The sequence below is a fragment of the Sturnus vulgaris genome, chromosome 18 (genome assembly GCF_052056855.1).
Source record: "Sturnus vulgaris isolate bStuVul1 chromosome 18, bStuVul1.hap1, whole genome shotgun sequence".
In the NCBI taxonomy this organism is placed as follows: Eukaryota; Metazoa; Chordata; class Aves; order Passeriformes; family Sturnidae; genus Sturnus; species Sturnus vulgaris.
This window is the reverse complement of record NC_142260.1, coordinates 3,815,114-3,827,796: the sequence shown is the minus strand read 5'-3', so window position 1 is coordinate 3,827,796 and position 12,683 is coordinate 3,815,114. Positions and strand designations below refer to the sequence as shown.

At 38.0% G+C, this 12,683-nt stretch overlaps 1 protein-coding gene across 7 annotated transcripts in view; it reads left to right on the top strand.

Annotated features, from left to right (window-relative positions):
• IRAG1 (inositol 1,4,5-triphosphate receptor associated 1) overlaps window positions 1-10,995 on the top strand; it is a 70,196-nt gene extending 59,201 nt beyond the window's left edge. For 6 of the 7 annotated variants that reach the window (XM_088175616.1, XM_088175618.1, XM_014876305.2 and 3 more), the window contains 9 exons: window positions 604-744; window positions 2,701-2,832; window positions 3,567-3,708; window positions 4,369-4,418; window positions 5,980-6,087; window positions 7,247-7,314; window positions 8,683-8,802; window positions 9,431-9,562; window positions 10,512-10,995. In XM_088175616.1, the coding sequence (XP_088031742.1) occupies window positions 604-744; window positions 2,701-2,832; window positions 3,567-3,708; window positions 4,369-4,418; window positions 5,980-6,087; window positions 7,247-7,314; window positions 8,683-8,802; window positions 9,431-9,562; window positions 10,512-10,752 (1,134 nt within the window). In that variant the 3' untranslated portion in view covers window positions 10,753-10,995. The remainder of the gene's footprint in view (window positions 1-603; window positions 745-2,700; window positions 2,833-3,566; window positions 3,709-4,368; window positions 4,419-5,979; window positions 6,088-7,246; window positions 7,315-8,682; window positions 8,803-9,430; window positions 9,563-10,511) is intronic. The other variant, XM_014876308.2, reaches the window with a different exon arrangement.
• The last annotated feature ends 1,688 nt before the right edge of the window (window positions 10,996-12,683 follow it).

Genomic DNA, 12,683 nt, shown 5'->3' with positions numbered 1-12,683 from the left:
TTGTATCTTTTTAATCACATACCAGTCAAGAAAAAAATCTTTATTTACAACTCTGCAATCTACTGGAACTGTTGGTGCCTTGTGCTTTGCAAAGTATTAATCCTAAGAAATAATAAGTCTTGTAAAGAAAGAAACAATCTTAAAAAGCAGGGTGCAAGAGAATAAAAATATTAGCTCTTAGGCTTTTGCTGGCTTCAGGGGTAGGTATTTAACCCTTGGGTAAAACAATGCTCATGGTGAGCTCATCCCTGGACTTCCTCTGCACTGACTGTCTGTTTAAAAACCTTGGAGACCCTTGGAGGAAATCCAGCTAGAAAACAGATCCATTCTGCTAGGCTGCTTCCTTCATTATGTGTCTGCCCTACAGAGCTCCCAGAAAAACATCCAGGAAAAGAGGCAGCAACACATTTATTATTCCTATTTCAGTGGAAGTAAATAGCAGTGATTTTTCAAAGAAAACGAATTTAAAAATACTTGGAATTTTCTGTTTCAATACTTATTTAAGCAGCAAAGTTTGTTAAACACATACCTTATCCATAAGTTGTTATTGAAAATTATATTACTGTGAGACTTACTGGAAAATGCCTTTTTTAATCCGAACAGAATGTATTTGTACAACTCTCCTTGGCCTTTAGAAATGATAGTTATACATTGGAATCGAGAATTCAGCAGGCAGAGAGAGAGAGAAATCTTACAGAAGAGAATGCCGAGAAGGAACTGGAAAACTTTAAAGCAGCCATTACGGTAAGAAAGCAGTGGGAATTCTTTTCCTATAGTGTACATGAAAGTGCACAAGCATTGCAAATGGGTTTGACTTGTAATTTCAGCCCCAAAACTTGATTTTGTGCTGCTCAAAGTCCTTGCCATGAGCTGCCTACTGCTCTGAGAGAGAGGATATTCTGCCAGAGAGGGCCAGCATTGCTGGAAATGCCTGGGGGCTGCTTCCCTGGGTCCAGCAGATTTCAGGAATAAATACCAGGAATTTGCTGTTGAGTTCTTGAAATGAGCCTGTGACATAGCTGAGAGCGTTCAGAACTGCAGTGTGAGCACTGATCCATGCTCTCCTGGGCAAGACCTTCCCCAGCAGCAAACGGGACGTGTCCAGGAATGAGAGATCCCAATGATTTGAAACCTGAATCCTGAGATCTGTACCTTGAAAGGCCTCTTACCTGCAGATATTAGAATGCACGACATTGGAAAGGAAACAGCAAGGAATACTTAAGGAATAGATGTAATCTCAGGATCAGGTTTTGGCCTAAGTACATTTTCATTCCAGCTGTCACTGGTGTTCCTTTGCAGCAGTAGTTTTGAGCCCTTCCTGCCAGCTTTCTCTGGGTTTTCTAACTGAAATGACAAAAAATTGCTAAAATGTGTCAACTTAAGTGCTGTGCATGTCTCTGTGCATAAAGGGAGGGTTGGTTAGACACCAGGGTGAGAAATGAAATAGCTTTAGACCCAGTATTCAGTATTGCAAGGAGGTGCTGCCATTATGAGAACAGTGAGGAGAACATATGATTCTCCCTTTTACTTTATCAAAAACATCATCAGGTAAGAAAAAATACAATTAAAGAAAGATTGTGATCTTCACATCTTTTCATCTGGAATTTCGAATCTCCATTTTCAAATTAATTTTTTCTGTAAAACAAAAATGTTGAGAATATTTTGCTGCTCTTCCCTCTGTTTCCTGTGTAAAGAGCAAGCAGAAACAGCCTATTAAACCTCAGGGATTTCAGCCTGAAATAAGTCTGTTAGATTTGCCATGTATTTCTGTCAAGAATCCTTAATTAGGCACCAAGGATCATGATGCCAGCATGGGACAGATGTGATTAGGATTTTCTTCCTTTAAGCAGTTCACATGCTACAGTCTGGCTTTTACAAGCTTTTTTACAGGATTTATAACAAATCCTATGTTTCCTATGAAAGCTTTTGTTCTGGACAATGGAATAAACTAACAAGCAATTAAAAGCAGTAATGGCTTCTGTAAAATCTCTATCCTACTAGACCTAGACTTGTTCCAATCTCATGGAGAGGTAATCTTCATTCCTGTAGGACAGGCTTATGTTTTATGGCTCAGTGACAGTTTTACCAGTGTTTCTGATTTTTTAATCACTCTTGTGATAATTGATGTGTTATTCAGAAACCTAATTTCAAGAGAAAGTCGATCTACATGAATTTCCGGGTTTTTTGAGAAAATAAGAAGGTTACGGTTGTCAAGAAAAAAAGGAAAATCTGAAATTCTGTGCATGATTTTTCTTAAACATATTGCCTTATGGCTTTTTGGTTCTTGTAGTCAAATTTTGGTCGCAATTTATCATCAAAGTAGCATTGCAATTCTTGAGACCATAACATCTTATTTTCCAAATAAGTGAAGCATCATGAACTGAAAGAACACACTTGGCCTCCTTATTACATTGTGCCCAGAAAATTAAAATGTCATTTATCCCTAAGCAATCATTTTTAAGTGCTAAGTTGAAATGAACTTAGCATTTGTAAAGTCCACAGGCAGTGGGGCATGTTTCACTGTAGATTTCAGAAGGGAAAATCCTGCAAATGTGCCGAGGCTCTGCAACTCCTCAGACCGGGATCCTGCAGTTCGCAGTGAAGAAACGCCTGCCTGGACATTTCTACCCCATCCTGGGGCTCTGGCCACTCCATTTGAACTAAAAACATGCTGATCAAGCTGCTGTGTTTTTCCTTCAGTCTTCAGCTCACCTGTGGCACCACTATGAGCACAGGGAAGCCTACCAGAAGCTGCTGGAGGACATCGCGGTGCTGCGGCGCTTGGCTGCCCGGCTCTCCAGCCGCGCCGAGATGGTCGGAGCCGTTCGCCAGGTGAGACATCCTGGAGTTCCCCGGTGTCCTGGATCCACAGGGTCACTCCTTTCCAGCCTGGGCTAGAGGTTGTGTTCACCTTCTGAGTTTTGTTTGCCATTTTGACAGATTTTCCAGTGTCAGGTAACACACCACTGCAGCCTGGAAATAGAATTCCTATGGCGAAGATTGCCCATTCAGCTATTTAACAGCTGTACAACAGGAGCATATATTTTATTCAGAGCTACAGCTGCATCACAAGATACTAATTTCAAATCAGTGCAGCACAAAGAAGAAAATTTTTCTGGGTCAAAAAACTCATCTAATTCAGTCACCTGCCTTTGGCAATAGCTCAGTCAATTACAAAGAGTATGAGAACAGAGTGAGTATAAATGAGAACACATCAATACACTCCCAGATTTAAGAATGTTCCCTCTGAAGTAACCAGATCGATACCAGTGACTCAGACCCTTGAGGGTTTGAAAACAAATGTGGTATACCACATGAGTAACCAGATAGGCACACAGGCAGGGTGGATCACTATATGACAAAATAAATTATTATATTCCGTGAAATGTGTATGAATTGGCATTTTCTTCCAACTATCTTAGGAGTTTTCAGTCATGGAGGCATCAATATTTCCTTAAGAACAACAACTCCAGATTTAGCCCTGACATGGAGCATACATATAGAGGCAAATGATTTGTTGGAAACCTGTAGAGGTTACCTGGATATTTCCTTCTTTTCTTCCTTAGGAGAAGCGTATGTCAAAGGCAACAGAAGTCATGATGCAGTATGTGGAAAATCTGAAAAGGACATATGAAAAGGATCATGCTGAGCTAATGGAGTTCAAGAAACTTGCCAATCAGAATTCTAGCAGAAGCTATGGTGCATCTGGTAAACAAAAATAAAAATTTAAGGGTTTGTCTTGCCTCTAATTCAGAGAGATTTTGGTGCTATTAACAATTTAAAGTATTGTGAAACCTTTTCATGAAGCTCTGATCTACAGGAGTAGATCTTTAAGTTACAGAAATAAGTTAAAATGTTTCATAACCATACTTAATGATATAATACACTAATTTGAAATCACTAACACTCACCAAATTATGATGAGACTTAGTCACATTTTCTTGTGGCCTCTTACAAATCCATATACCCTGCACAATTTTAATGCAACTACCTTTTAGGTCCAGATGATGGCAAAATTTCATTATTAGAAACACTTTTTTGTTTTTGAAACCTTTTCTTTCTTTTGCTAGAAACTGAAATATGAGGATTTTCCTTTGCAAGAACATGTATATGGAGGCCAATAGTGGCCTTTTTGCCTGATTCAGTGAAAATAGTAATGATTTGGTTATTTGCAATTATTTCAAATTTCTTGTGCAGGTGTAACTGAGAAGACAGCTGTATGACAATACTGTATGACAATAAATACATGGCCACTTACAGCCCCTGGCTAAATATACTGTATCTGAGTTTGAAATATAAGCAAGGGCTCTATTAATATTATTTAGAGATACTCATATAGTCTATGTCTTTGTTTTTGTTTCTGTGCAGAAGATGGGGTTCCTCGTTCATCTAGATCCATGTCTCTCACTGTTGGAAAGGTATTTCTACAACATAAAGAAAATAAACATTTTATGTAATGAAATTCCTTTGTCTGTATACACCCAGCTCTTTAGGCTATGAATTGAGAATTTACCAGCACAAAACAGTGGTAGTAAATTCTCAATATCATCCATGCAATTTAGTGCATGTGCTTTGCAGTTTTGGATACATGATTTAGTATGACTTTGTGCAATAATGATAGTGCCTGATGTGAAACTCCAGTGTTTTATTTCTGCAAAACTTCCAAGTGTTGGAGATCAAGTCTATCACAAAACTTGCTAAAACAAGCAGTGATTTGGGAGGCATGAGTCCCAGTATGACCAGTATGAAATTTGGTGATCAGGTGCATTATACTCAGTCTACTGTTTATTTTTATATTTTTATTTGATTGGGCTGTAGTTCTTTAGGTTTAGTTTATTCTTGCTGCCTCTGAGTGTTGGATATGAAGAATTACAGCACAGAGCATGCTGAGGGCAAGATGGGATTTCAGAATGAGGACCCCATAGGCTGAAGTAAAGGTCTGAAAAAAAAGACTAAATTTAACAGGGACAAGTCCAAATAATAAAGAGGAGGAGAAAAAGAACCCAAACACTAGAATGCCTACCCTGGCTGCAGACCTCCCAGTTTTTCAGGAGCACATTAAATAAAACTGTCATTAATGAATATAAAGGTTGGTTTTGACTAGAACCAGAATCATGGAGTGATTCCTAAGTAAACTTTTACTAAACCTGGGTTTAACTCCTTTCCTGTAAAGTTGTCTAGAGCACAATCTTAGAAGTGTTTGGATATGCACTAAAACAAATCTGTTAGCTGCTAAAAGTGTTTTGATGTTTTTACTCAGTTGGAAGCATAGATTTTACATAGATTTTATAGGATGAAGCATTTGGCTACTTACCAAGTGACAGAAAAATTTTACATAATCTGTACTTGAGCTAGAATACATTGTTACAGTCAGCATGTGTTTGGCATAAGGAAGAATTTTTATGGTCTTTGGGAAATATAAGCAGTGTTGCATGATGCTATCCAACAATTCAGGGGTGAGGGAGAAGGGGCTGCTCTTTTGTGGAAGAAATGGATGTTTTGGTTTCAGTAAATTATAATTAATAGGTTTCCATGTAATTAATATATCTTAGTGGGTGCAGTATATAGATACATAGCAAGATGAGAGTTTCATGTGTGACTTCATTATTTCCAGTCATTGTGACACTTTCCCCTGCATCATTATGCATCTGCTTTAATCAAAGATAAAGGCCTCTGGTAAGAGCTGAATATAAACTCAGAACATTTCTGTTGTGTGATTTACACTGCTGGGCTTTCAGTATGGAGGGAAAAGAGCAGCATCTCTGTGCCACTCCTCATTTCACATTAAACACTTGCCATACCAGGCAGTACAAGATGAATTTCTGGGGAAAATCATGACCTTTTATTTTACTTTTCCTCCCAACTCTCCTTTTCCCAAAGGGAACACTGACTACATCTTTGCCACACAAATTAGCCCATAGAATTGTTCTTCATTCTGTTTTGTTATATGGTAGAAAAAATAATTGTTGTCTCTCCCAGAATATGCCTCGGAGGAGAGTCAGTGTTGCAGTTGTTCCTAAATTTAACTCCTTGAACATTCCTGGCCAGTCACCAACAGCTTCACCTATACCTTCAATGCCATCCCTGGTAAGTAAAACCCACATCTTAAAGTTACCAGTTTTTGTCTAAACCACTTTTGCATGGGGGCAAGCCATAGTTAGTGTAAAATGGAAGCTTTTTCATTGGTTTAACTTGTTTTGACTCCATCCTAGTGAAGGGGATGGACAGAGGTCATTTTTGTTATGTAAGGGACATCACAATCCACCTCCCTGAATGACCCCTTTGGGAGCAGCTGAATTGGGCAGGCTGCTGGTTCACAGGCATGGAGGGTAGTGAGGCAATTTGCCTTTCAGTCTGAAATAGGCACAGCAAAGACACACTGGGAATAGCTGTAGGAGAGAAATTTCAACCAGAAACCACAGAACACAGCTGGACTGCTGTTCTTCATTGCCAAAAGTCCACTGAACAGACATAAATGTAATAAATGTACAGAAAAATACATGGTAGCAATTTAGAGGTTCTGTGATGATCTGAGGTCAGTGGAGCCATCAGTCTCTATACCGAAGTTTTGTTTCTAAAATTTTAATAAATTAAATTAAACCCTAATGTGAACATATGAATCCATACAAATGCTTTGGAGAAAAACTGCAAGACATACTCACTATTCAGAGATGAGCTAAGATGGGACTTAAAGTTATAGAGTTTTCTGTTAAAAATATAGGGTTATTTAAATGAGGGTTTTGCTGAGAAGCTAAATCTATTTATGTATTTTATTTGTAAGAAAAGCATCTGTGCAATTTATTTATTATCTACTCAGAGTCAGTTGTTTCGGGAACCAAGTGTGGTTTATTATGAATTCTTTTTGTTTAAAATTTCCCATTGAAAACTCAGCTAATAAATTAATGTTGTTAGGATAATAGGAAAGGAGCAATAGAAGAATTTTATTGTTCAATGATCAATATATGGAGGAGAACGTTTTCTGGGGAAAAATAAACCTGGTAGAAGGAAATATCAGAAAAAATTTTTGCTGTGCAAGTGCATTGTTTACTCTGCTTAATGGGAGCACCACATTAAAGATACTTTGCTTGTGAGTGTGGGGAGGAAACCTAAGCAGCACACTGCCTTTGTCATTTTATTGAACACTCATTTGAAATGAATTAATGAATTTTTATTGGTATTTAATTATTTAGTCATGAATGTTAACTAATTAATGAAGGTAACATTTATTGCTGTGTTTTACTTACAGTCTGAATCACCCAGTAATGGAAGGAGTAACCTACAATCTACTCCTGCTCTGCCAGCACTTCTAGAAAAGTGAGTTTTGTCTAGGTCATCTCTGTACCTATTAAATGCTAACATTAAGTGATAATTAAAAACTCATATTTTGAAATACTGTGATACTACTACTACTTGTTAGAATGCTTTAAACATGCAAATTAAAAACTTTCAATGTGTACATCACTACAGAATATTGAATTTCATGTATTTTATATTAGTGCTGAGGCAGGACAAAATTCATCTTACATCTTTGTTTTACCTTGTGCTTTACTAAGAATGTAAGTATGCAACAACTGAGAAAATAAAAATGGAGAGCTACAGCACTGGCTGCTGCTATTCAGAAGAACTCTGCAAGATCTAGACCATCTTTTGAAACTGCACAGAAATTCTGTGAGAAAATACAGCTACCAAAAAAACCTTATCAATATTTCACACCTAAGGAAACAAATGGTGTTACCAAGTGACAGAGGCAGAAATTGAAATTCAGCTTTGAGCACAAGTGTGTGTGTGCATGGGCCAGCAGTGCAGCATTGCCTAGAGCAGCACAGTTTAAACACTTCAAGTTTATACTCATGGTCTGTTTAAAGTCCTAGTGAAAATAAATCTACTGTTAATATGACTTGAGAGGAAATCCACTGCCCATAGATGGTGTCAATCAGATTGAATTATTTTAGTGCCAGGAAAATCAGGCCTGCAAAAAAGGTGAGATTCCAGAAGTTGAAATTGAATGATCCATTGTTGAATTTATTAAACCTTGACTTTGATAGATCTGCTATGTCTCAATCACTTAAACTCTCTGTCCCAGATAAAATAAATGACAGGAAAGCACTGCAGGAAGGCAGCAATATAAAACAGCTTATCTTCAAGCTAAATGCTCCAAACTTTTACTTGAGAAAAGTTCTAGTGAGAAAAGTGAGGTATGTCTATTTTTTTAACCTGTGCATCAGTTCAGCATTTAAAGTCAGCACAGGAGAATACTTAAAAAGCAAATAAAAACAATGTTTTGTTGAATTAGTATTTGACATTACTTCTGTTATGTTCCTCTTATGGAGCAGGTTACAATTTCTAAGATGATTTTAGAAAGTTGAGGGAAATGTTTTCATGAATAGCAAATCAATGTCATGGATGAGCTAGGAAATAAAGGCTCTTTTCTTTTTTTTTTAAAGAAGAATAAAAATTATAGTTTTCTTACCTTAGAAACATAATAATTACTGTTCTTAAATCACAATATCCTGAAACTAAAATTTTTCTTGCTGTTTAGTTTTTTTTCCTTTGAAAGGCATTTCATTTCTCTGATGTACATTAAAAAAGACAAAACATGACTCACAAAATTGCAGCATATTCCAAATACAACACATTTCTGTGATGTTATTTTCTATTTGTCTGCTTCTTTTGTCTTGGCAGTGGGAAGTCAAATGGAGAGCCTGACTCTGAAACCTCAACTTCTGTGCTGACACAGAGTGGGTTGGAAGAAATCAGTCCTGAAACTAAAGCCAAGATAGAAGAGGAAGCCTATAACAAGGGGTGGGAATATTTTTTGTGAACTAAATCTGTAAATATGTGCTACCAGATGAGGACAAAAATTTAAAATTTAATTTTAAAATACAGTAGTTATGCTTTTGGTGTCACAAAGTGTTTTACACAGCATGTTTTAGGGCAATAAAAAAACTTTGGGATCTGTTTCTGAATGTCAAGCAAAGAATTTTGTATTATGTGAAGAGTGGAACAAATTTTGATTCTCTCCTGCAGAATCCAGCCTGCTATCTGATTTTAGCATTGAATTGCATTTATTCTCCAGGAAAAAAAAGAGGAGTCTAGAGGATATTCCAAATGATGGAAAGTTATAGAGAAATGTTTAATGACTCCTTTACAATAGACAAAAATTCTCTGTGGAGAACAACCTCTTTTTTTTTTTTTTTTTGGTCAAAATGATAAATTTCGTATCAGCTCTAACATAATCTGCTGTTTAGGAAGGATGGATGTCTGTGTGCCTTACTCATGGTCTTCAGCTAATTTTTACTCTTGTTCAAGTACCTCAACACTCCTACTTGTGTTTTATTACATGTAACAAAACATAAAACTAATTTTTCATTAAATAAGATCATACTTATGCAACATCCTAACTAAGAAACAAATGTTTTGTCTGATAAAGATATCAGGAAGCCTTGAAGAAAACCAAAGAACTTCAGGAACTGAAGGAAGAAGATGAAGAGACACCCAAAGAAAGTCATGATGAACATGAAGAAAGTGAAAATGAAGATGAGATAAAAAATCTGAGAAGCAGGTGAGACAGTGGTGTAATATGTCCATACAAGAGGGGCCACTTTTTTATACTTGTGGTACCCAAGCAAGTGTTCTATACTATCATTTTGGCGTGTTTTCCTCATGGGGAAGTATATTGAAATAACAGTATTTTCACAGAAAGTAATGTTCCAAGATAATGTAGTTGCAAACCACAACATTTTTGCTATTTCACTTAAAGCTGTATGTTGACATCAAGATGCTTCATGTCCATGGGGTTTGGTTCTGCTGGGAGGTAAAAGAATGCTCCATAATGTTCCTTAGATGGCAGAATGTGTCTCTCTGTGAATATGTGCTGCCTCATAATTGTAACTCAGGAACCTGAATTAGTGCCCTGGGTCATTCCTGTCACTAGAGTGACACTGCATCCATCTGCACCCCTTGTCTCTGTCTGCACATTACAGAGGAATTGAAACCTGGCCAAAGCAATGTTCAATGCCAGGTTAAGGCAGGGATCCTTACCTAATCCAGAATTAATTCATTCATAACCATTATAGCTATAAACATCAGTTGATTTGAGATCTCAGTCACCTGCAGAGAGCAGCCATCCCATTGGCATCACACTCTTGGAAAGAAATGTTTATCACATATTCCAACATTTAATTTAGTTAATCAAGGTATGAACAGGGCAGAATTTTGCATGATATCAAGCTCTGAGATTCGCCAGCTGACAGGTGGGAGAAATAGGAGTCAAGTTTAGAGTCTCCAGCTGTCTCACAAATATTACTCAAATAGATTGGTCGGAGTTGGAATATCTGAGTGCACAGCTCTTCATAAAAGAAGTTTACAGTTTGATCCTCCTCTGACAAGGTGTTTGTATTGGGAAAAAAGATGGTGTACCACCTATGACACCTTCCAAATTGAAAAGCTTAAGAAATAAATAATCAATTTGCAGTTGATTAATATATAATAGTGTTCTTTTCATTTTACAGCAGACTTGAAGTCATCGTGAATTATTTATATATCCTGTACCCCAAACTGTGCAAACACTGGAATGTGGTGTGGCTTGTCGTGGCTGCAATAGTGATTTTTGCTGTGGTGTTGGGAATCTACCATTCCTACAACTCCTGTGATGAAAAGTCAGAGGCACCCGAAGGCAAGGCCAGCTGCTCTGCAGCCCATCAGTATTCCTGGTGGAACTCGGGATTCCGGCAGGAGCAACGCGCGGAATAACAGAGGAGCGAGCGCTCCCTTGGGGCCCTGAGCAAGGCTGTGCAATTGAGCACCGTTGTTAAAGGTTGTGCTTTAGTCATCCCTGTGGCTGTTCCACATGATCCCCTAAGCAAGTGAGTTACTCCACACCACCAGGTTTGGGATACGTGGTGAGCGTTCCTTGCCAAGATGCCGAGCTGATAAATAATCCTGTCTGTCCTCTTATTGTAAAGGACTTGTACAAATAAAGAAGTATTGAATCATGGTAAGGTCTTGGCAGTAATCAGCAACCTGCAAGACATTTAAAAGAATGATTTGCACAGGACATTGATATTTTGAAGACCATCAGAAAACCCACATTTGCAGTTAGTGCTTTACTTTGCATTTCCTGAATTTATTGTTGACCCTTGGAGCACTAATTGCATTTAAGTCCTTTGGGTTTTAAGAGGCTAATTAATCTCCTTATTCATGACTATTGGGTAAAAATATAAACACTTCCATGGAAGAATATAATTATATTCTAAGACCAAATGCCTTGCTGCTAAAGTAATTTTATAAGAGGAGTTATCTATATGATTATTTAAATGGAATGCTAAGTACATGCATAAATGTGTTTTATGATATACTTTAAGAATGGGACCACCACTCTTTAACAAATGAGATACTCAGCAGAACCTAAAATGGGGTCTAGGTGGCACAGCTGATATCATCCAATAAGTCTGGGAACTTCTGATGTATAAAAAGTTTCCAAAAATTTACATATGCCACTCAGAGTCAGTACTGGTCACAGCCAAAAGTGGTAACTGCCTGGAAGGGTCCATGTGCCACCCTAGCCCAAAACACAGCAGTCTTGGACATGGGAATCTTCAATTCTTTATTGAGAAAGAAAACAAAAGCTCTTCAAACCTCTGTTTAGAGATGACCACACCAAGTGGACTCTGCTGGAAATAGGAATTCTTTGAGATGTGCAGCAGGAGCAGAGTTCTGAGAGCAGCCAGAGCCTACATGGATCAGGCCACGGCAGCAGGGAGGGCTTAGGAGAGCTCACTGTGTGTTTTCAGTAGCCCATTCTCAGAATCTGATGCCAAAACCAAAATTGATCTGGTACACTTCCAAAGCTGAACTGCCACATCAGGATAGAATAATCTGTTGCCCAGATTTTCTGCCAGTTCTGCCTATGTGGGAGTTGTGAGTTCTTACACTAGAATGTGAAAGCTGAAATTTTTGGACAAGAAATTTGAAAAGGGTGAAGCCATCACCTGTACCACACCCAGCACCTCGGGCTGAGACCAAAATGTGTTCCACTGGAGGTGTGCCCTGTGCACCTGCTGAGCATCACTCCTGGGTGAAGGTGAACCGTGTTTGTCTTTCCATAGCTACAGCCACAGCAGCAAAGCCAGTGTGACACTCGATTGCACTCCTGCCCTGCATTCTCCTGGCATTTTCTGATTGAGAAATGGGTCTGTTTTCCAACAGGATAAGAGTGGTATGAAGTACTGTAATTTCAGTTCTGATGTAGTTAATATTGTCCTGTCTTCTCTTGGTGGAAACACTGAACCTTAAGCTAACTCTTAAAGAAAACAGGTTTCTAACTCAGTCAGAATTTTAGTTCACATACTAGTAACAAATACCCTGCTGGTGAATTTTTGTTGGCCATGTGTTTCTTAGGAGACATTTATATAGGGAAAGAAAAAAAATAAAATAAAATAAAAAATCAGACCACTACCACCTTTTTGGGGGGGGAGAGGTGGGTGGGGAAGGGAGCCTATGAGCAATCAGGAGGCGTTTTATTATTTTAAAGTATATATTGAGGAATAGTGTGCTTAAGGAAGTTCCAAAAGGATAATGGGAAAGTGTGATTTGGTCTAAAATTGCAATTGGGAAAGAATAAGACAGGAGGAGGTTTCTTGCAAATTGCTTGGAATCTGTTTGGTTCAGTTAGAATTTCTGAC